Here is a 22237-nt window from a genome sequence, read left to right on the forward strand (position 1 = left end):
AATTTGCCTTGGAAAGTCAGCACACAGCACAATAATCTGGGTTGAGTTCTGCAAGTGCACTCAGTCCACATGTGGCCTTAGTTGGGCCTGATGGGTCTTACCCATGCTCCCATCCAGCTGGAGATAGCAGGGGTAAAGGTGGACATTGCCGTCGTTTTCAATCTCATTGATGAGCTTCTGGGAAGATTCAAGGAACCCCAGGTTGAAAACCACTGCTATGTGATTGTGATAGCAAGGTTGCAGTAAGAAAACAAAGTGTCAAAGAGAGAATGGGGGGGGGGATAAAAAAATAGAGAAGAAAAAAGGAAGAGTGAAAATGGAGAGCAAAATAAGAAAAGACAAAAGGGGGAAGGAGGGCATTTAGCATCTTATTTGAAAAACTTGCCCTCCTACAATAAGCAGAGAGCAGCAGCTGAGAAATGAGGTGGGGAGATGAGAAATGAAGGAATCTACAAGAAAAAACAGGCAAAAAGGAGATAAGAGACATGTGGGTCACATAACTTCCTGGGACTGAATGCCTGGAGAGAAGTATTGACAACAGAGCAGCATTAAGTCACTTGTCGAGAAGGCAACCACTTGAAAAGGATATGAATGTACCAAAATTTTAATAGCTATTTTTCTAAGAGGGTTGAATGGAGTTAACATATACACGGCGGAAGTGGCACTGAATCGGAAGATCGCCTTCCCTCTATTCAATACTATAAACGTCTGGAAGAAAAAGGAACAAAGAACGGGGAAAGAATGGGTTTCAGTGTATATAACATTGACTTGTTATCACTCAACCACTATCACATATACACATACAAAGGCCTTGTCCAAAAGAACAGTATACACAAATGAATAGAGCCCTCCCTATCCAGTCTAGTGTAATTCACCTAATATTGTGGTTTCCATAGGACTACTTGACCAATCAGAAACAGGACTCAGTGTCAAGGCATCTTCCAATGTACAGCCAGACATATACAACCCACTCAAAAATAACACTAGCATTCACAATACAGACAACAGTGTATACATTTGCAAATCGCTCTTCCCACTCAATAGCAAGAAGTGGATTCTGGTTAGCTAGGAAAGCAGGGGCATCGCTAAGTACTTAAAGGACTCAGGAGGGAACATAGGCCCATGACTAAAATTGGCATAAAATTGCTTATGCTGTGTACCGATACCTCTGGGAAATTAAGATGGTGGGTGCACTTTGCAGTGTGTCCAGCTGCCCTATACAACTATTTTTTAAAGTTTTTAAAAAGGAGCAAAGGGGCAGATTTGGGGCATGTTGCAAAAGACCCGGGGCTTTGGGGGTGCTGTGTCCCCCCTGTGGGGAAGGCAATTTTGGTTCCTCCCATAGTCATGACTGCAGACCAGTTTCCTGCCAAGCTGGAGCAGGAGGTGTGTTGCAGGTAGCTAACAGCCTCAGCCACTCAGCAGTTTCGTCCCAGCAGCCTGATGCTATTCAGAGTCAGGTACACCTAAGACAGATAAATGGGCTTAAACTGGCCTTGCTCGGCATAGCACAGCAGCCTAAGGGTTCGTCCCAGCCAAGTGAAAAGGTTGAGGCTCCCACATCTATGAGGATCTGTCTCTCAACAGCTAGGAATCGTAGGTCTGTTTGCACATTTAAACCTGCATATGGTCTGTTCTCATTGTGCCCCAGATGCAGTGACTGCATGAAGGAAAACATGAAGGTGTATAAAAGGATGCTGTAGTCTAGGGGTATGCTCCTGCCGTCATTTTCATGGTCTCAATTGCCACTTTTTGGAAATCGCTGAGCAAGTGTATCTGTGCAGGAGCTATTCACACAGTGCAGTTTCCCAGATATGAACAGACAGTAGGGATCACCTGGAAGTTGTTCACCTGCATGAACTTGCCCCAAATGCAATTAAAGTGGCTGATTTAATGAAATAACTGATGTGACAGAGCCACAGTGGATGACTTTTTGAGCAGTGTGTGTGCATGTATATGAGATGACTGGCCACATGAATGTTTACATGCACAGATTTCATACAATTCCCAAGAAATGTGTGCACCTAATCTTGCCTGATGTCTAGTGAATTCAAATGACTGGTCCTCACTCTGTGATGGCTCCAGTACATCAGATATCAAGTCAAACTGGTTGCCTAAGCAACCTCCTATCTTGTGGATTAGGGAAAGCACTTTTCGCACCATCTAGGCTACATTAAACATTAAGCTAAACACTGCTAAAGGCAAACCAGGGCTCCTGCTGTAAAGTAATGTTCTAGGGGCATTTTGTTGTGAACGCTATCCTGGTCCCTGCTCTGGGTTCCTTTAAAATCCTTCAGAGTTCAGAGCATGGCTTCTGTTTCCTTAACACATCGCGGAGGGAGCTGTGGTCATGTTCCTTGTCAAGTTGAAATTTTAAAATGCCTGCACAAAATGAAGAATGGAAGGCTGGCTATGTCTGTTATCCAGTGAATAGAATTATCAGGATGGTGGAGATCTATTGGCTGATGGGTATAAACAACATTGTATAAGCTGGTCACTTCTATAAAGCTGCCAAGTGGTATGAAGAATTCTATCACATTTCAACACTTGGGCCCCATCTGCACTATATTTTTAAAGCAATATTATACCACTTTAGACAGTCATGGCTTCCCCCAAAGAATCCTAGAAACTGGAATTTGTTAAAGATGCTGAGAGTTATAAGGAAACCCCTTTTCCCCTCACAGAGCTACAATTCCTAGAGTGGTTTAACAATCAAGCCCTCTTCCCAGGGAGCTCTGAGAATTGTAGCTCTGTGTGGGGAACAGGGTCTCCTAACAACCCTCGGCACCCTTAACAAACTGCACTTCCCAGGATTCTTTGGGGGAAGCCATGACTGTACCGTTTAAACTTGTATACTACTCTAACTGTATAGCGCAAATGGAGCCTCGATCTGAGATGAATACAGCTATTCATATAGCAACAACATAAAACTACCTGTTAGTAGATTGTTTTTATTGCTCTACCAAGTGGTGAGAATTTTAGGATTGCCCTTTTTTCCAGGACTTTGTTCCAGTGCAGGAGCAGTGATGTCTTCTGCCACCAGAGCACCAGGGTAACTGATAGACCTTCCTTGCTCTGGCAAGTGAATGGGGTGATAATAAGGCTTTCAAGTTTGTTTGTGGCAGATTAGCATTCCGGAAGTAAAAGAATGAGAAAAATAATAAGGCAGAGGATGGATACTTCTTTTCTGGTGTTTCTACTTCATGCTGAAAATTTCAATGGTATCATTTTTTGCAGCGGCAGCACATGGGGGGGTCAGAGCAGCAGCAACGCCCTCATGGTAGCAATGTGTTCCTCAGGATGGGGCACTGTGTTCACCTGTGGGCCTCTGCCAGCAACCCAGGGTTATACCCACCTTGCTGCTATCTCACCCCATCCATCCCCACAAGTAGCAGCATTGCCACATGAGGTCACCTCTGCCACCTGGCCACTCCTCATTCACCACTGCTGCTTCCTTGACTTATAGGGGGCTGTCACAATGAGCTCCTGCACTACACTACTGTTCTCAGACTTCTGATCACACATGGAAGGGTAATGCTCTCTCCCCAAAGAAGTTCAGATGGCCTTAACTCTGTAAATCCTGGTGAATTTTTAAAAACCTGTTTGTTTCAGACTGCTTTCCCCCCTAATTCAGGCCTTTATTTTATGAACTTACATTAGAGACCTCTTTTAGAATGTATAGTTTTTGTAGCTGGTAAACTCTATACTGCCAGTGTTTTTTTAAAGCTGGCCTATATTTTCAAACCGGTTTTGTACTGCTGCCATTTAAAATGTCTAGTTTTATTTTCAATTGTATTGTGTTTTTATCACCTGTAAGCTGCCTTGTGCTAAATAGGCAGCCTACAAATACATTTGCAAATATAAGTATTAATATAATATGACTATTCTTCTCTACACCACTGGGTAAGGAGGACAATGCAAAGGACCAGTTGACTGTGCATTCTGGGTTGTATCCAGCTAAGTCATACTCAGCATAAGTTCTATTGAAAACAAAGGACTTACATTAGTTATGACTAACTCAATACTTAAGAAGGGGGTAGTTCAGACAGCACATAGGTGAACTATGGAATTTGCTTTCACAAAATGTAGTGATGGTCACCAACTTGGATGGTTTGAAAAGGGGATTAGACAAATTGATAAGGCTGTCAATGGATACTAGACAGGATGGCTATATTACCTCCAGTATCAGAGGCAGCAGGCCCCTGAACACCAGTTGCTGGGAATCACAAATGGTGAAAGCACTGTTGTGCTCAGATCCTGTTTGCAAGCTTCCCACGGGCATCTGGTTTGCTGCAAGAACAGGATGCTGGACTAGATGGGCCTTCCGTTAGGGCTCTTTGTTTTCATAGTCTTATGTAACCCTCTGTGGTAACTGGTTGCATGACACTGCATTTAAATTCACTTGCATAGTGGCTCTCAGCCAGGACCTGGAAAACCATATGCATGAATTTAAAGGAGGAGTGTCTACACAAACCTGGACTTGGATGTACCGGCTTTGGCTTTGTAGTTGCTTGCAAGACAGCTGTTGTTTCGAAAAGGAGTGTAGGTAGAGCAGTGTGGCATTTGGTCAGAACAGCATGAGGAGCTAGAATACATACGGTGTGATATTACAGCCCCCTCATCCCTGTTACCTCACAAGCCCTGTTAATGCTTAAAAATGGCTTCCTGCACATGTCCAGCTATAGCTCAGGGGTGTAGAACATCTGCTTTGCATGCAACACATTCCAGGTTCAATCCCTGGCATCTCAAGATAGGGCTTAGAGAGACCCCTGTCTGAAATCCTGGAGAGCCACTGCCAGTCAGTGTAGACAGTACTGAGCTAGATGGACCCAATGGTCTGACTCAGTGTAAGGCACTTTCTTATGTGGCAAATCAACAACTTTAGGCATCCAGGCAGGATACAGTTTGGTGTATTTAACAGCACAATCCTATGCAGGTTTACTCAGAAGTAGGTCCCACTGATTTCTGTGAGGCTTATATTCTAGTAAGTGTGCTTAGGATTGCAGCCTACACTCACTGCCCTGGGAGTAAGTCTCACTGACCTCAACGGGTCTCACTTCTGAGTAGACATGTAGGACTCTACAGTAAGTCCCACAGCAGTTGAGACAAAGTCAAATTTGATTCATTCGGGTGCTCGTGCTTAGCTTATTCACGTCAAAATGCATAGAAAACTTTCAGTCCTCATTTTGAACAGGAAGGAGAGGGAATGAATTGGAAAGCTGAGTCTGTCGTGTTTTCAGTGACATCTGCTTTGATATATTACTTAATACATTTAAATATGAATCAATTAGAATGATTTCTCAGATGTGTTCATGTCCAACATCTCACAAATTCAGGCCACAAGAGTTTGTTTTGTTTTGTTCACATGCTCTAGGAAGCACTCAGATGTGTATCTTTTCCCCCACATGAGAGTAGATGCTTGAATAACTACAATGGCTGTTTTCCTTTATGTCTGCCAAAATTGCAAGTTATGTTTCTCTGCCAGGTTTTTTGCTGTTGCTAATACATTTATTCCTTCTATTCCTTCTGTTTCATTCTTCTTTAATGAATTGCTTGTGCTCTCATGTCAACATTTAGCCATCTACAGCAATCAAACAGCCACTTATATTTTATTCACAGTCCTCTTGCAACAGCTCCATGCCTCCATCACATTTTTGAAAAAATGCTTTCTCATTTAGAAACAGGAAAGGAGTGGGTGAGGGTGAGTGGGGGGAATCTGCAGTTAAACCTGTATGCCAAATTCATACTGGAGAAGCTTTGCCTTCTTGTTTCAGCATCCCTGAGTTCCAAAAAACATCTTGGTTTGCTCCCGGATGCTTATATTTAGGGAGAGAACTATGGAGTCTTCTCTGCTCAAGGACAGGGTGAGGCAAAAAGTGTGTCTTTCCCCTTCATTCTGGAGTCTAGAGACAGCCATGATGTGAACATTTATGCTCACTGGCTGAAGGAGAGACCAGCAGCTCTTCACATCCCTGAGGAAGTGTAAGGCAAGAAAGGGGGGTTAATACAGGAGGACAACAGTAAAAGATAGAGCGTGCTGCACAGGACTAGCAAGTTGATTGCCCACTGAACCCTCAGAAGCATAAAGAATTCCTTCTGCAGCACCCACATACGCTCTGGCTTTTGAATCCCATGCTCATTCTCTTCATTTTCAGGAATCTGCTCAGAACACAATGTTATGACGAAGTTGATCTTCTCGGAGCGCTGAACATTTGCACTTCATTTTCACAGCATCTTTCCCCCTTGCACTCTGTGAAACCACAAGTGTTTTACTCTGCAAGCCTCATTCACTTTCTACCCATCCTTCCTTACACAAATGTTTCTAGAGAAGAAAACAGAGGTAGCTCCAAGTTTTGGGGAGCCTTGAGCAAGATACCCTCAGCGAGTCCCGACTCTGAGTAGATCCATCTCCTCCTACTGTTGCCACTGCCCGTTTCTTTGACCTCTCCCCTTTTGCCCACTCTGCACAACTATCCAGAGGGGGAGGGCAAGGTGAGCAGAGGCTGCAGTTCCTTCCTCCATTTGCTCCTGCCATTGATAAGGATGAAATTTTCTGAAAATCTCAATGTCTAGCTTATCCGCACATTTTTTTTTCTAATTCCTGTCTTGCTCCTTGAAGCAAGATTATTTTTACCAGCTTTGCTAAAAAGACACACTATTTTTTGCATATTATATGCATTATTATACACATAATAGTATATCATATATAGATATACACTCCAGGCTTCCTAAAGTAATCAGCACATAAACAGATACATGCCACAATGCATATAAGTGTATAAAAATATTTCTGCATTAATACTTATACAATTATGCAGCAGAAATATAGCACCACATGGTGCTTCACTCTTTGATATGTACTTTTTTTGCATATATTTTTGCATGTAGTTAGGTTTTGTGTTGTTTTTTAAATGACAATGCATGAGCAGCTTGGACATAAGCTGGCACTTGATGTAAGAGGCGATCCAATGAGGGCAGAACTTGATCAGGTCAAAACTGTCAAATTCCATGCATAAATCAGTTTAAAATGGATTCCTCCTCCAATCCTAGTCAATGCTCGCTTGGAGAGGGCAGGTCAACAGGAAGTGACAGGGAAGAGGAGAAGCAAGGGCAGGGGGACCCTCTCCTGGGTTGTGGGCCTCAGCAGGGGCTTGAAAATCCCAATTCCTGACGTCAACCCTAGAAGAAAGCATTTGGGCATGCTGACCAGTGCAACATGAAATGCAAAGCACTAGAAGATCTAGGCCACCTGTCATTTTTCTCCAGTGATATCTCAATAAAGTGGACAACTGATTTTATAAAACCATGCCTATTTTACAAAAACAAGGCTTCAAAAGACAAAGGACCCTATATTGAGCTTTCATCATGATTTGTGCTCATGATGTTGTTATGGGGGTGGGTGGGTTATATGCAATCCCGTTTACATCTGCAAAGGTTTGGGGGCAGTTATACTGTTTCATTTCCACTGTGTGTCCTGTAATTCCTTGCTAAAATCCTGTAACTTTTCATTCCACAAATGCTCCAGGGTTTGTTTGATTTTGTTCTGCTTTTGTTGCACTATAGCACAAGTGTGCCCCTCCAGATGGCAATAATGTAGTAACGTTAGGGAAACATCACAGAACAACTAATAAAGAGGAATGGTGCATGGACAGTCCGGTATAAATCCACCACTATTGTTGCACTACTGACATGTTGCAGAATATACCGGGGGGGGGAACAACCACCAGTCTGGAGGGGCCCTAAGTGGGGCTTTTTCTTTTTTCAACTTCTGTATAGTTGAACATATGATTTAAAAGACTAATTAGGTTCCAAAGGATTACTCTTTAACAGAGGACATATATAATTTCTTCACACAATGTGAACTTCCAAATTCACTGCTGTAAGATGTGGTGATAGCCACTTAAATAGAGGATCAGATATATTCAGGGATGCTGGGTCTATCAGTAGCTATTAGCTATGAGAGCTTAGTGGAACCTCCACATATAGAGGCAGTCCATCTGAAATTAACTAATGCTAGGAACAGGGGAAGGCCAAGACATGGGAGCTCTGAAAGGTCTCTGTTTGCCCAGAATGCTGGACTTGGTTTGATCTTTCAGTTCTAATCTGATTGTTTCATATACTTTATAAAACTTCTCTAATATACTGTTTTTCCTGTTGAGCTGCTGTGTCTAAGGAGATTGTTTTATGCTCAAAATGAGAAGATCTGGGCTAATGGGAGAAATCACAGACTTCTCCCCATGAGTGAGTTGTTTTTTGCTTTATAGAAAAGGGCCAGGAAGAGGATAACTAGGAACCTTATCTACCTTTCAGCTGCAACCTACCATTTGTTCCCCACAGTAAAACGATTCAGAAAAAGTAATCTGAAAGACATAATCTTCAAAAGTGAACAATTCTTCACTGAGCCAGGCTGGGTATGCTGACTGCATAAAAGGGAGATATGCAGTGCTGACCTTACACATTTTTGTAGCTGAAGTTAAAAGGTAAAAATTATGCTCTGCTGCTATAGACTGGAGAATTTGACACCCATAGGTGGCAGCTGAGGCAGGGAATCTACTGCCCTGTGCAACGGCTTCACATTGCTTCATGTGAAGCTGGCCCTGACTTTTCTGACACTACAGTTCCAGAAGTAACTGTTATGCTGTTCATCGCCATGCTCATATTTTTCCTCTTAATGTTGGCAGTATAGAACTTTTTGCCAATAAACAAATAAAATAAAATCCTGTTGATGAGAGGATAACTCAGAAACAAAATCCAGAGTTCATGTCCTTCTTGCAGAGAAAAGAAAAAATAGGCCAATGGGCAATTGCTAAATATATTTAATAATAAAAACACTGACATTATAAAGTGAAGATTGATTGCTAGCAGCTCAGTTAATAAAACCTTTGTCCGTTAAGTTTTTCAATTATTTCCCCAGGTGTAAAACAATGAAAGCAACAATTGACACAAAACACCAAGCATACTATAATAAAAGTGTTTCGCTGTGTATAAATGCAAAGGGGGAGGAGATATCTGGTAAACACTAATATTTTCCCCATGCAGTGCTTATTTGCGAGCAGCATCTGGGAGAGTCAACTGAGGAATTACACAGTGGTAGTCACTACTTATGGGATAATAAGCAACTATGTAAGTTGTGCTCCAAAGTAGTGGCTAAAAAGTACTCCACTGAAAGGTTGTAGAATTTCTGTCCACTAAATTCCAATGGGAAGTATGTTAAACCCACAGCAAAGACTCACTTTTTTGTTAAGGTAGTATGGGTCCAGATCCTCCAAGGGCTCAGACACCATTCCCGGAGGTATGTCTCCGTAGATAAAGGGCAGTGATTTGCCAGCCTCCAAGTCACTATTGGGTTTTGGTCCATTTTCATCATCATCAATGTCTTTGCGCTCTTGTTTGGGCTTCTTAGCTTTTTCCTCAGCGATACGTTGTTCGATAGCTGCCAACGATTCTTTCGTGAAAAAGTGGAAGCTGTCAGGTCCTGGTGGTACCAGCACTGATTGTGCCATCTTTTCATCCTGCACCTCTTAATTACTGTTGTGCCCCATGCATAAAAAAGTACTAGGAGACACAAACACATAAAAAGAAGATTAGCAACTGTGATCTGTGCCCCCAAAGGAAAACACTTGCATATAGAATCATAGAATCATAGAGTTGGAAGGGGCCTCTGAGGCCATTGAGTCCAACCCCCTGCTCAATGTAGGAATCCAACTTAAAGTATACCCAACAGGTGTCTGTTCAGCTGCCTCTGGAATGCCTCCAGTGTTGGAGAGCCTACCACCTCCATAGGTCATTGTTTCCATTGGTACCACTCTAACAGTTAAGAAGTTTTTCCTGACGTTCAGTCGAAATCTGGTAACTTGATAATATAACTGTCTGCAGGGCAGCTTCACTTGGCTACTTAAAATAGGAGAGCAGTGGCTTTTTTAGATGGATTAGTTTGTTTATTTTCCTTACAGCCAAGTTTCCTCCTCTTTCCTACATCTCTTAAAGCATCAGAGAGGGCAGAAAGTCCCTCCCCCACCTCTCAACTCCATGTGGTTAAGTCATACTCAGAGTAGACACAATGAAATCAATGGAGTTAAGTTACTCATGTCCATTGATTTCATCAGGTCTTCTCTGAGCATGACTTAGGCTGCAATCCAATACATGCCTACTCAGCAGTAAGTTCCATTGGGTTCAGTGGCACTTACTCCCAGGGAAGTGTGTATTGGACTGAAGCCTTAGTTGGGTACAAGCAAATATAAAGGTTATAATTCAATAAATTAAAGAATGTACAGCAGGAATTCCCAAAATGTCCATGGACCACCAGTGATCCATGAGCTTCTTTCAGGTGGTCCATGGTATGTCTGTAAAAATGCAATTAAGCATCTAGCACGGTGCATTACAATTGCTACAACAGACAGAAAAATTATTAAATGGTCCACCAAGAACCTCAGCAATTTTCAAGTGGTCTGTGGGGGAAAATGTTTGGGAACCACTGGAGTAGAGAATTCTTCCTGATAATTATTTATTATTGTGTGACTGGTGCTTTGTAGAGTAATATAAGCAAATGACAGATCACTGCCCCAAGGAGGTTACAATCTAAATTTAACCAATGAGATAGACAACTAGGCAAAGTGGAAGTCACAAGGGTAGCAAGGGGAAAATGCGATTATATTATAAATGTACACGGGTGATGCTATCTTAATAACAACAACAACAACAACAACAATAATAATCTAACATCATCATCATCATCATCATCCACCATCCTCTCCTATTCCATTGCACAGTATGGTGTTTTGTACCAAGTGCCTTCTTTTGGTATGAATTCCTTTTGTCCAGGACTTAAGTTACTGAGTCATGGGGGCACACTCAGGGTCAGCCTCAGAACCCAATCACTACAGTAAATGGCTGAGTTCTGAAATGTGCAAAATAATAACAGAAGAAAAGTGCCTCTGAGAATGACCTCTAATCACAGCTCATAATCCCTACTCATCTGGGATCAAAGGGTATTGCTTTCAAGTCATGGAACATAGTGTTCATTCCAGGGAACGAACGAACGAACGAACGAACGAACGAACGAACGAACGAACGAACATCCATCCATCCATCCATCCATCCATCCATCCATCCAAGTACCTAAGTCTGAAATCCTATCCACATTTATTTGGGAGTAACGCCCACTGAACACAATACATAGGATTGTGCTGCAAATTTGTGTTTTTGCCTATTACAGAGGTGCCCAGCATATAAGCAATATTATTAGCTACTGTCACTTAGGGCAGTGGTTCCCAAACATTTTCCTCCACAGACCACTTGAAAATTGCTGAAGGTCTTGGCAGATCACTTAATAATTTTCCTGCCTGTTGTAGCATTTGAAACATGCTGTGCTAGATGCTGTATGGTTTTTAATTGTATTTTATTCCTTCTTTTATTTCTTGTATATTGTACATTATTGTATTACAGTTTGAGTCCCACAGAGTTCAAACTGTAATACAATAAAATACAGTCTAAGAAATAAAAGAAACAATAAAAATACAACTAAAAATCAATATGTATGCTTAATGCAAAGAATGTACCATTTCCTGTCTTCAACCACAAACCCACCGACATGCTGTGGACCACCTGAATGAACCTCCACAGCTTCAGAACCCCTGATTTAGGGCAAACAGTTTTTGTCCCATATAAGAAGCCGCCCTGTCAGACACAAATGCCACGAGGGAAGGGGATTGCCTCTGTGTTGTGAAGAAACCTTGTGATCGTGCCATAGTGGCCAATTGTGACAAAGGACCATTCCATTCCAATACATTTGACCTTGCTGGAAGGGAAATTGTGCTGAATCTGCTAATTTAAGGAGTGTTTTTAAAAGAAGTTTTCCACATTATCAGAGTCTAGGACTTGGGGGGAGGGGAATTTGCCTCACTTCTGCTTTGCCGCCACCACCACCACAAAAGTCCTCATGAGAACTTCATTAGTATAGAGAGCGGAAGGCCATTACTGTCACCTAAAAGATTCAGTGGTATGGTACTCCTGCGGTTAACAGAGGAATAGGTTATATGAACGAAAAACAAGGAATCAGGCTTTGACACTTGAATTCAGCAGTGCCCTGCCTAAAACACTACCTGGTTGAGGCAAATAAAATAAAAATCTTTTATTTAATTATGGGCTTGCTATAACAACAACAATAAAACCCTATTCTTAAGCATTAAGCCTATTACTTTCAAATATAAGCATTTTATTTTTCCAGAACGAGAACAGAATCTTTTCAATACTTCCTTATGCATCTGTTGACAAAAAATGAAAAGAATCACAACCCAACGTAAAAGATGCTTAAAGCTTAAATCCGAAGTGTAATCTTTGGCACATTCTATTTTTGTTAAAAAGAAAAAAAGCCAACAACCCTGAATAAGCAAACCGCATTATCCAAGCAATTAAATAGTAACAGCAACAGAATATTAACAGCTTGAGTGCCAGATGATCTATCAGAATAGCAATTAGAAACCGAATATGGCATGCGGCAAGGGAGTCTGGAACCTAAAAAGTCGCTCCCACCTCCAAGTTATATACACACAGCAAGAGTCCACCGGCTTCACGCATTACAGCCCTCTTATGGGAAATAGCTGCAGCATCTCTCTCTCTCTCTCTCGCACAGCAACACAAACAGACACACCAATTTCTGCAGGTGTACATCAGGGAAACAGGCTTCGGTACTGCAGACCAAGTGCGCCTCGGGTACTTCCGATTGACGGCACGGACCTTTAATGTGCAAAAGATTGCTTGTTGTTCCACAGGCAAACATGCATGATGCAAAACGGTGATGGCAGGAACGTCAAGTATTCAAATGAAAGTGATCAGTGCTGAGGAGGAAACCGTCATCGACAGAATAACCATGATTGGAAAACAAAACGCGCGCGCGCAAAGAGAAGAGGGTCCTTTTGTCAAGACTGCAGACGAATAAGTCATGCATTATTACCCGTGTAGGATTGCCCACTAATGTGGGCTTGGCATACGATCCCCGTGAAGATACAGCAAAAATGCCTTCAACCTTTTTCTTCGCGCGGGAGGGGGGGGACAGGCCGGTGGTGGTGGATTTTTTTTTTTTAGTGTAATTCTCCTTCAACAGACCACACCTTACTTCCTGCTTAAAGGATCTTGGTTACTAAAGTAAAAAGTAGCATTTCCTGTGCAAAAGAGGGACTACACGGTAGTATAAGTACTAACCCCACAAGATGGCGCTCATAGGCGATTGCAATGCGTTGGGCGAGATCTTTAGAGGGGTTCTTGGAGGCTCACATGTTTTGAGTGTTTTTCAAGCCCTAAGGCTTTGGGTTTCAAAGAATTTCGGGTGATTGTTTTCTTACGCCCCCCGCCCCCAAACTCCTAAACGACTCATCCTGTTTGACCAGAAACAAGCAACGGACTGGTACGAAGTCACGAAAGATGCTGCAAGTGACGCTGAGACAGGGTGGATGAGGGACCTGTACATACATGAGCAGTCCTAGAATCGATTGGGATTAATTTGTAATATGGTACGTGTTCACGGTGTTTGGCAGCCCTTCCTATTCAAATTGTGCATCGTGGGAAAAGAAGGCCCTCCCCTCCCCACATCTCATCAAATGCTGGAACTGAGTGTCACCTAAATCAAACGGTCCAAAAACAAATCTTTCACACAATGTATAATTATTAATTTGTGGAATTCTCTGCCACAAGTTGTGATGATGGCTGATGACTAAGATGTTTTTTGGTTGGTTAACTTTAAAAGAGAACTAGCAAAATGTCTGGGGAATAGGTCTAATAACTGTTAAGCCATAGTAGCTGAATGGAACCTCCAGATTCAGGGACAGTATATCTTTGAATATCAGTTGCTGGTAGAAGAAGGTACAACAATAGGAAAAGACCCTGCCTTGCTTTGGGGCTTCTTGAAAGCATCTGTCTGGCTAGTGTGGAAAATGGGATGCTAAATGGATTGAATCAGAAGGGCTCTTCCTAGGCTCTTAAATGTCAGTGAATCTTAAGGTCTACAAATACTTTAGCTGTGCAATCCTGTGAATGGAAATAAGCCTCCCTGTGTTTAGTGGGACACACTGCCAGGTAAGTGTGTATCAGATTGTTGCTTAAATGTAACTTTGCCCACATTTTTAGCTATAAATGCAGTACGCTTACACTCAGCCTTGAAATGAAGCAATCACTTCAGGCAGCAAATTCCAGAGGAGGCAATGTTTTCTTGGTTCCAAACCATCTCTGTATCTTTCACAAAGTTGAGCTGCATTCCAGAGCAGGAGGTTGTCATGTGTACTTTTTCCTTCAGGTGTGAAAATGGGTGGGGTAGGGGACAGAGGTGCCAACAAGATTTTCTGGGTCCAGCACAATGGATATAATGGAGAAGTGACTTCCTGGTTCATTTTAAAGCTGTTTTTCCCCTTCCCTGGTGTGTGTATGACTCTCAAATTTCTCTATTGCACTTGTGGATCACAGCTCCGACTTCACTCATAAAAACACTGAAAGGTGGGAGCAGGCTCTTTTCTCAAAACAACAGACATAATGGTATCTGCACAGTTTGCTTTGGATATCTCATTCTACAAGGGCTAGAGAGGACTTGTCTACACCAGAGCAAAATGTGGACCTCACCCCAGTGTTGTCTCGGACCTTTCACCCCCTTTATATGTAGGTTGTTTCAATCCTGGCTATTTCAGACTTTCCAAGGCTCTGCTCTGACTTGCCCTTAGACTACCTGTGGTTATTCTTCAGGCTTGTATATCTGATTATAAGCAGGAACTGAAACACATTTTCTTTGTTTGCATTATAATCTTGAGTATATCTGACACATGGCCTTACTGTGGATCTTTTCCTCCAAATGCAACCTTCCCCCCAACACAGACACTGAAATTGCAAGTAACTCTCCGAAATGTATGCCTCATCTTTCTTCTGCTCATGCACTTGTGGTTTTATTTATTTATTAAATTTATACCCTTCCCTTCCCCCCAGAAGGAGCCCAGGCTGGCAGGTAGATCACTCAGCTTGGAATCTTTGGCAGTGAATGATCCTTCCTGTTGCAAGGAGCAATTTCACACAACAGTATATATATTTTTAATGAAGACTGAACTGTGTTTCTTCATTTTCTTTTTTTTTTAAATGAATGTTTTCCTCCCTCAGAAAACCATTTTTGATTGCATGGTTTTCATCTTATGAAGAGGGAAAAAACCCATTTCAGGGAGTCTAAAAAGCATCCCTTGCCATAAGTGATGTAGTAGTGATTTTCCAGAGGCTATCACTGCAGAACACACACATTGCCAGGCCCCAGAGACCAGAAATAACACTACAGTGCAGTTGGTTTTTGTGCTGTAGCATGTGGGTCTCTGGTTCCACATCACAACAGGGGGTAGAGGGAGTGGGTGGCTGGACTACAGCAGCAGGATAGCATGAGGAGCCAGATTTGCCTGCCCATTGGCTGTTTCTTTGGAGCCATGCTAAGTAGTGACATTTTGATGATGCTGGATCTGACACTAAATAGCCTCTTAGGTGTGGAGACAGAGAGAGAGAGAGAGAGAGAGAAAGAGGTGAGATTGGACAGTACTGATTCTGGGCACTGTAGTTTAGTTTATAGTTTATTTATATACCACTTTTTGGCCAAAAGGCCCCCAAAGTGGTGAACAACATATTAAAACATTACAAAAAAAGAAAAGAAATTACATATGAAATAACCAGCAAAAATATACAGTAAAAATACAATGCAACAAGAACAATGCAAATACAATGCAAACACAAGAACAACGCAACAATGTAAAAATTTGTTGCAGCAAAAACAATGTTTTCTTTGTTTTCAAATGATGCACACAGTTACCACAGCAGACGTGATATTAGGAGAGACATTCCTTCTTTTCTCGGAAGCGCATAATGTCATTGGCCAAGTTGTCCCTCTCCACTTCCACTCGGCCCTTGTTGGTGAGCTGGTCCACCTGCCCAGGCTGCAAATTGTAGTGCAATTTACATAGTGCAGCCCTTGATCTACAACATAGGTGGGAAACTTGCAGACCTCTAGATATTGATCATCGGCCATGCTGGCTGGGGTGATGGGAATTAAGAGTCCATTAAATCTGGAGGGCCAAAAGTTTCCCACCCCTAATCTAGAAGCTTCAGCAGCTGCAGATTGTAGCAATCCACCTTTTGACAGAACACTCTGCCAGTCGGTGTTCCACACCTCTAAATGGGGTGACCTATATCCTTTGCAAATCAGAGATCAGCCAAGAGAGTGCTCTTAAGAATATCCATGCACAACATTCTGGCATCATGCATAGACTTCAAGGGAATGTATAAAGCTATGAGATTTCTCTCCTGGGAGATTCAGTAACTTGAGTGTTTCTGAGAAGTGTTTTCAGACCACTTCTGTGTTTCTGTCTGGGCTGGCTTTGGGGAACTATGGTTAGAAAATGTATGAATTTTAAATGCACTTTAATCTCTTTAATTGGACTGATTGAATATAATAGGGTATTTGAACATTTCCCCTTTCTAATCTATTGGCTATCCCAGGCCTTCAGGATATGGTGGGATATACACTGAAACAAGCACATAAGCTCTTTTCTGAAGATACTACTTGCTTGCCACTTCATTCATGAGGAATCCATCAGTATATGGGTGTTCTTCAGACAGTTAAGAAGACTGCTGGATCAGGCCAACGGCCCATCTAGTCCAGCATCCTGTTCTCATAGCGGCCAACCAGATGTGGACATTTTCCCCATAGAGACTTTTATTTGTTAACGTGACGTATAAATCCTGGAACAGGAATAATACTCTGCCGTTGTTTAAGGGGGGGGGGAATGTGATGTTCCTATATTAATGTATATATGGTAAGTGTTGGTTGTTTAGAAGATACATGGTAAGTGGAGTGAAAGAGGGGGAGTGAATGGGCAGTAGAATGCGAGATGATTGGCTGAGTGTTTAAAATGGCTGAATGTATAAAAGGAAGAGTGAGAGTGGAATCTGGGGGGGAGAAGAGAACTGAGTGGGTTGCTTGGTGGGGTTTAGAGAGTTGTTTACCAGGAGGGAGGTGGAGTTCGGATTAGTATTGAGTAAAACCATATGCTTATGTGCCTTAAGAAGAAATCTTGTTAATCTTGTTACCTTTGTTATCTGTAATAAATACTTAATTTGGTTTACCAAAGGCCTGATCCTTGGCTGGGGTTTCACAGACCAGAAGGGAGGGTAAGGTAATGACCAAGGCTGAAGGGGAACTGTAACAAATGGTGGCAGCGGTGAAGAGAATAACAATGCCAGTATTCAGAGTCTCTGGGAATACTAGTATTGGGACGTTACTGGTGGTTGTCTAGCAGGGGGATCTGTTGAGATCTGTGCTAGAGCGGGGAGAGAAACCATAAGAGAGAGCGGTCCGGACTGGTGGAGTCCCTGGTGGTGCCTAGTGACAGGCAGTAACCACGAGCAGGTAGGAACCTGACAGGGAGAGCCAGGGAAAGACGCATCACAACTGCTGGATCAGGCCAACGGCCCATCTAGTCCAGCATCCTGTTCTCATAGCGGCCAACCAGATGTGGAGTGCAAGAGCACTCTCCCCTCCTACAGTTTTCCAGCAACCAGTATTCAGAAGCATGCTGTCTCTGACCATGGGATCAGGCAAAGCCATCATGGCTAGTAGCCACTGATAGCCTCATCCTCCATGTATTTGTCTAATCCTCTTTGAAAGCCATCCACATTGGTGACCATCACCAGATTCCATAGTTTAACTGCATTTCATCAGCGAGTATTTTCTTTTGTCTGCCCTGAATCTTCCAGCATTCAGCTTCATTGGATGCCCATGAGTTCTAGCATTCTAAGAGAGGGAGGAAAACTTTTCTCTATCCGCTTTCTGCATACCATGAATTATCTTATACACTTCTATCATGTCACGTCTTGCTTGCCTTATCTAAACTAAAAAGTCTCAAATGCTGTAACCTTTCCTTGTAGGGGAGTTTCTCAGACTTGGTTTATTAGAAAAATAAAGAGGTGTGCAGCACAAGGTGCAAACGACTAAGGAGGCACCATAGGCTATAGTACATGCAGGTGGCCCCAGGTAGGAAGTTCAAATCCAGACATATACAGGTGGAGCTAGGAAAACTCTTGCCTGAAACCATGGAGAGGCACTGCCACTCAGTATAGACAATACTGAGCCAGATGGACCAATCTCACTTTATACATGGCAGCTTCCTATGTGCCTCTGCCACAGGGTGATCCTAAAAAACTATATATTCTACAAGGTCTAAAATCCTGATAAAACCTAACTTGTTTAAAGGTCTGTCTTAAGGATTCTTCACTGTTAAAGCCAGGGAGTAGATAGGAGAGACACTACCTACTTTCTGGGTATACCAGTGACAAGGCAAGTTTCCTTACTGATTTTTGCATGCCCTCACTTTAGCTTTTGGTTGGTTAAGGAAATAAAACTAGCATTTTCGTCTATCTCTATAGCTATAGTACTGTTGCTTTGACAACGAAGCAAGATAGATAGAGACAAGAGGAGGAGGAGAATAGTGGGAAGAGGAATGGTGGAGAAATAATAGAAATGAGATCAGAAATGAAACCAAGACAAAATTTCAAATAAGAAAAAGGCTGCTCCATTCTAAAGAGGATAGCCTTGTTGCATAAACTTCTGTCTCTCTGAAAAAAGCACTTTTAGGGCTGTCCAATAGACATTCTAAAATACAAAACTGCTTCTCCCCAAGGTAGTTAATTTTCACAAGTTACATAAGAAAAGCTGAGTGATTATTAATGTATGGACCTGAGTCTCTGAGGAGTTAAAACTAAATCTCTTCATGTATGTTAATTTCTGCATGGATTATACAGCCAGGAGAGGAGCTGTATACTATAGTCAGCATGGATTTTTTTGCGTTCCACAATGTTAAATTGAAAATACCCCCCATGCCATTCTGATGCTTCCCATAAGCTCATTTCAAAACAAAACCTTACAAAACTTATAGTCCTGAACTCAGAAACGCTTGCTTAACAACCCTCTTAATTTTCATGGCAATGTACAAAACAATAAAAGAGAATCGAGAGTTCAAAGTGTAAAAAGAGAGAGAGAGAAAACAGACCCTTTTGGATTTTTTTCTGTATTCTCATAATTTGTTGAAATTAATTAAAAATCAGCCATGTTCAAGGAGTACCTGTAATCTTATTACTGACCTTGCCCCATACTCTGACCTTCATCTTCTGCAGTTTAAAAGATTAAAAAATGCCTGGCTGATTTTTAATTAATTTAAGAAATTTAGCATTGAACTCAATGATAACGCTGGGCGTGCTCAGTAAGAACCAACTGTCAGTGTTCTGAAAACCAGGCTCACAGCTGCTTGGCTTGCCTAATCAGGGGGCCACCCCCACACCAGACCTTTATTTCACTTTAGCCAGTCATGGCTTCCCCCAAAGAATCCTGGGAAGTGTAGTTTGTGAAGGGTGCTGAGAGGAGAGTCCTATTCCCCTGACAGCTCTCCAGTGGCCAGAGTGATTTAACAGTTAGCCGCTCTGACTGAAGCTCTGTGAGGGTAACAGGGCCTGTCCTAGCAACTCTTAGCACCCTTAACTAACTTTGGGAGAAGCCATGACTGTCTAAAGTAAAATAAAGGTCTGATGTGGATGTGGCCTAGGACAGCTTTGGTTTAAATTTGGGTGGGAGGCTATATGTGCCTGCTGTAGAATAAAAAGGTGGGGAAAACCCTGAAAAAGAATGATACCGTTCAAAATGTTTTCCTTTTGAAAAGGAAAAGGGCTTCCCCTCTGCCCAGTGCCCACCCATCCAATCTCCTCCCCTCCCCCTCCTCTCCTCTTCCTTCCTCCTCCCCTTTCTCCCCCTTCCCTCCCTGCCCTCCTCCCCCTCCCTGCCCCTCCCCCAGGTCAGTTTCACCTATCCTAAGCATGATTGCACATGAGTAAATCCCATTGAATTCAATAAGCAGGCAAACAATCAAACCTGCCCTGCTCCTCTCATCACCTCTCTTTTGCCCCTTTTCTCCCCCTTCCTTAACCCCTCCGCTCCCTTTCCAATTCCCTCACTCCCCTCGTTCTGCTCTACTCTCACCTCCTTCATTCTACTCTCCCCTCCCCCTCCCCCATGGTCAGTTTTACCTATCCTAGCCATGATTACATGGGAGTAAATCCCACTGACTCAGTAAACATGCAAGTGATCAGACCTGCCTTTTCCCTCCTTCACTTTTCTCTCCCTTCCTCCTCCCTTCTTCCTCCCCTCCCCTCTTCCTTCTTCCTCCTCCCTGCCCACTCCAGGCCTCCCTCCCCATGGTCAGTTTTACTTATCCTAAGCATGATTGTATGGGAGTAAATCCCACTGAACTCAATAAACATGCAAATGATCAAACCTGCCCTACTCCTCCCCGTCCTGCCTGCTCCCATCTTACTCCTCCCCTCACCATCCCCTGTAGTCAGTTTCACCTATCCTCAGCATGATTGCAGGGGAGTAAATCCCACTGAACTCAATAAGCATGCAAATGATCAATCCATTCTCAGCAAGCTTACACAGGATCCCATTTCTTACCTCCTGGATTAAAAAGCAGAGAAATTCACTGATAGGCAAAATCCTTGCGGTTTAAGAAAGTACCTATAGCCAACATATATTTCTATCCAACTTTAAAAAGCAGGGAAATTGGGCAGCTATAGTGAATGCACCAGAGGAGCAGGAGACCTGACCTCCTCTCTGAGATATTGGACTGCCCTACAAATGTGTCAAAATGCAAACACCATTTGGGTTTGTCTTTCACAGTCCAATCCACTTCCTGTGTAGCTTGGAAGAATTTGGTAACGTGCCTCTGGGCATATGTGGAGTGGTGGCAACACCTGCAATCAGACCAAATAACAGAAACAAGACATGTGTGATGCTGGTCTTGTTTTAGCAGGGAGGAAGCCACAATATTAAAACAGTGGATATAATTCAGATAGTCACTTTATATATGTTTGATTTACTTGGCAATTTTAGTGAAGTTTCCTATAGTAGATCCTTTTCTTTTGCTTCTGTTTCTGTGAATATGTGAAGTATAGCAACACTTTGCAACACAAAAAAAGCTCCGAAAACAATTGTGGAATAATGCCACTGACTATTCTGCAGAATAGTTTCCAATGGACATGTGGTGTATCTCAGTTTGTACAATATAAAACAGTGGGAGGTGAAATATATTCTAGCAAAATTCTAGGTGTGCTCTATGTTTTTAATTGACCATGCCCACCTTGCCTTAAGTGGCGTAGTTTAAGCATAGCAGGTTGAAAACATGCATCTTGTCCAGGCCAAGTTTGTTTTTTCTAACAGCTAGATTCATTTCTTAAGTAGCAACATACTGTAATCCGTCTGATTTTACATCAAATAGCAGTTACAGATTCATCTGTTAATGCGCCCAAAATAGAAATAGAGCATAACTTCCAGTTTGAAACACAAAAGGCTTTCATCAATAAAAAGGCTTTGAAATAAATAAAAATAAATTTGACACAGATTTTTAGGATGAATAATGAAAGAAATATAGTTTTCTAGGTTAGATTCTCTGTAGAAACAGTAGTAACACAGAAAAGAAGCAAAATAAGAACACCAACAAACATACAAAAATGTAATTCTCTATCTTTGGAGATGGCAGGCCACCACTCCACATATGCTCAGAGGCACATGTTACCAAATTCTTCCAAGCTACACAGGAAGTGGATTGGACTGTGAAAGACCAACCCAGATGGTGTTTGGATTTTGACAACTTTGTAGGGCAGTACAATATCTCAGAGAGGAGGTCAGGTTTCCTGCTCCTCTGGTGCATTCACTATACCTGCCCAGCTTCCCTGCTTTTTAAAGTTTGATAGAAATATCTGTGGGCTATAGGTACATTCTTAAACCTCAAGGTTTCTTGCCTATTAGTGAATAATCTTAAGAGTCTTAACCGCCATGCAATACTGAGTGTTAGAATCCATTTAAAAACAAAAGACACCCTATTGTAAAGTAGTATCTTCGGATACCTGGATTATCATTCTGCTTCTTCCATACATAACCCACAATCCATGGACACTATTGGGCTGTAGATTAAAACCTCTGTGAGGCCTTTTCTTCTTCTGAGCAACAAAATAGGGAAGGCTTTCCTTCTGTTTCATGTGCTGGCAGAACTTTGTATTCTGTAGCAAGCAGTTGGTAAGGATAGCAGCTTGTGTGTGGAAGAAGTGAGCAGATTCTACAGAAATTTGAAAGATGGTAAAAGCCATTTCACAGTAACTTTTTTGGGCCATATCAACCAACAGTAGC

General features: G+C 42.3%; 1 protein-coding gene across 1 annotated transcript in view; it reads right to left on the minus strand.

Moving 5' to 3' along the window:
* Positions 1–13129, minus strand: part of LOC133376451 (sodium channel protein type 2 subunit alpha) — a 96422-nt gene extending 83293 nt beyond the window's left edge. The window contains exons 1-3 of the mRNA XM_061608593.1: positions 12953–13129; positions 9234–9555; positions 590–708 (exon numbers count right to left, since the gene is read on the minus strand). Coding sequence (XP_061464577.1) covers positions 590–708; positions 9234–9503 — 389 coding nt within the window. The 5' untranslated portion in view covers positions 9504–9555; positions 12953–13129. The remainder of the gene's footprint in view (positions 1–589; positions 709–9233; positions 9556–12952) is intronic.
* Between the last annotated feature and the right edge of the window lie 9108 nt (positions 13130–22237).

Source organism: Rhineura floridana, chromosome 2 (assembly GCF_030035675.1).
Source record: "Rhineura floridana isolate rRhiFlo1 chromosome 2, rRhiFlo1.hap2, whole genome shotgun sequence".
In the NCBI taxonomy this organism is placed as follows: Eukaryota; Metazoa; Chordata; class Lepidosauria; order Squamata; family Rhineuridae; genus Rhineura; species Rhineura floridana.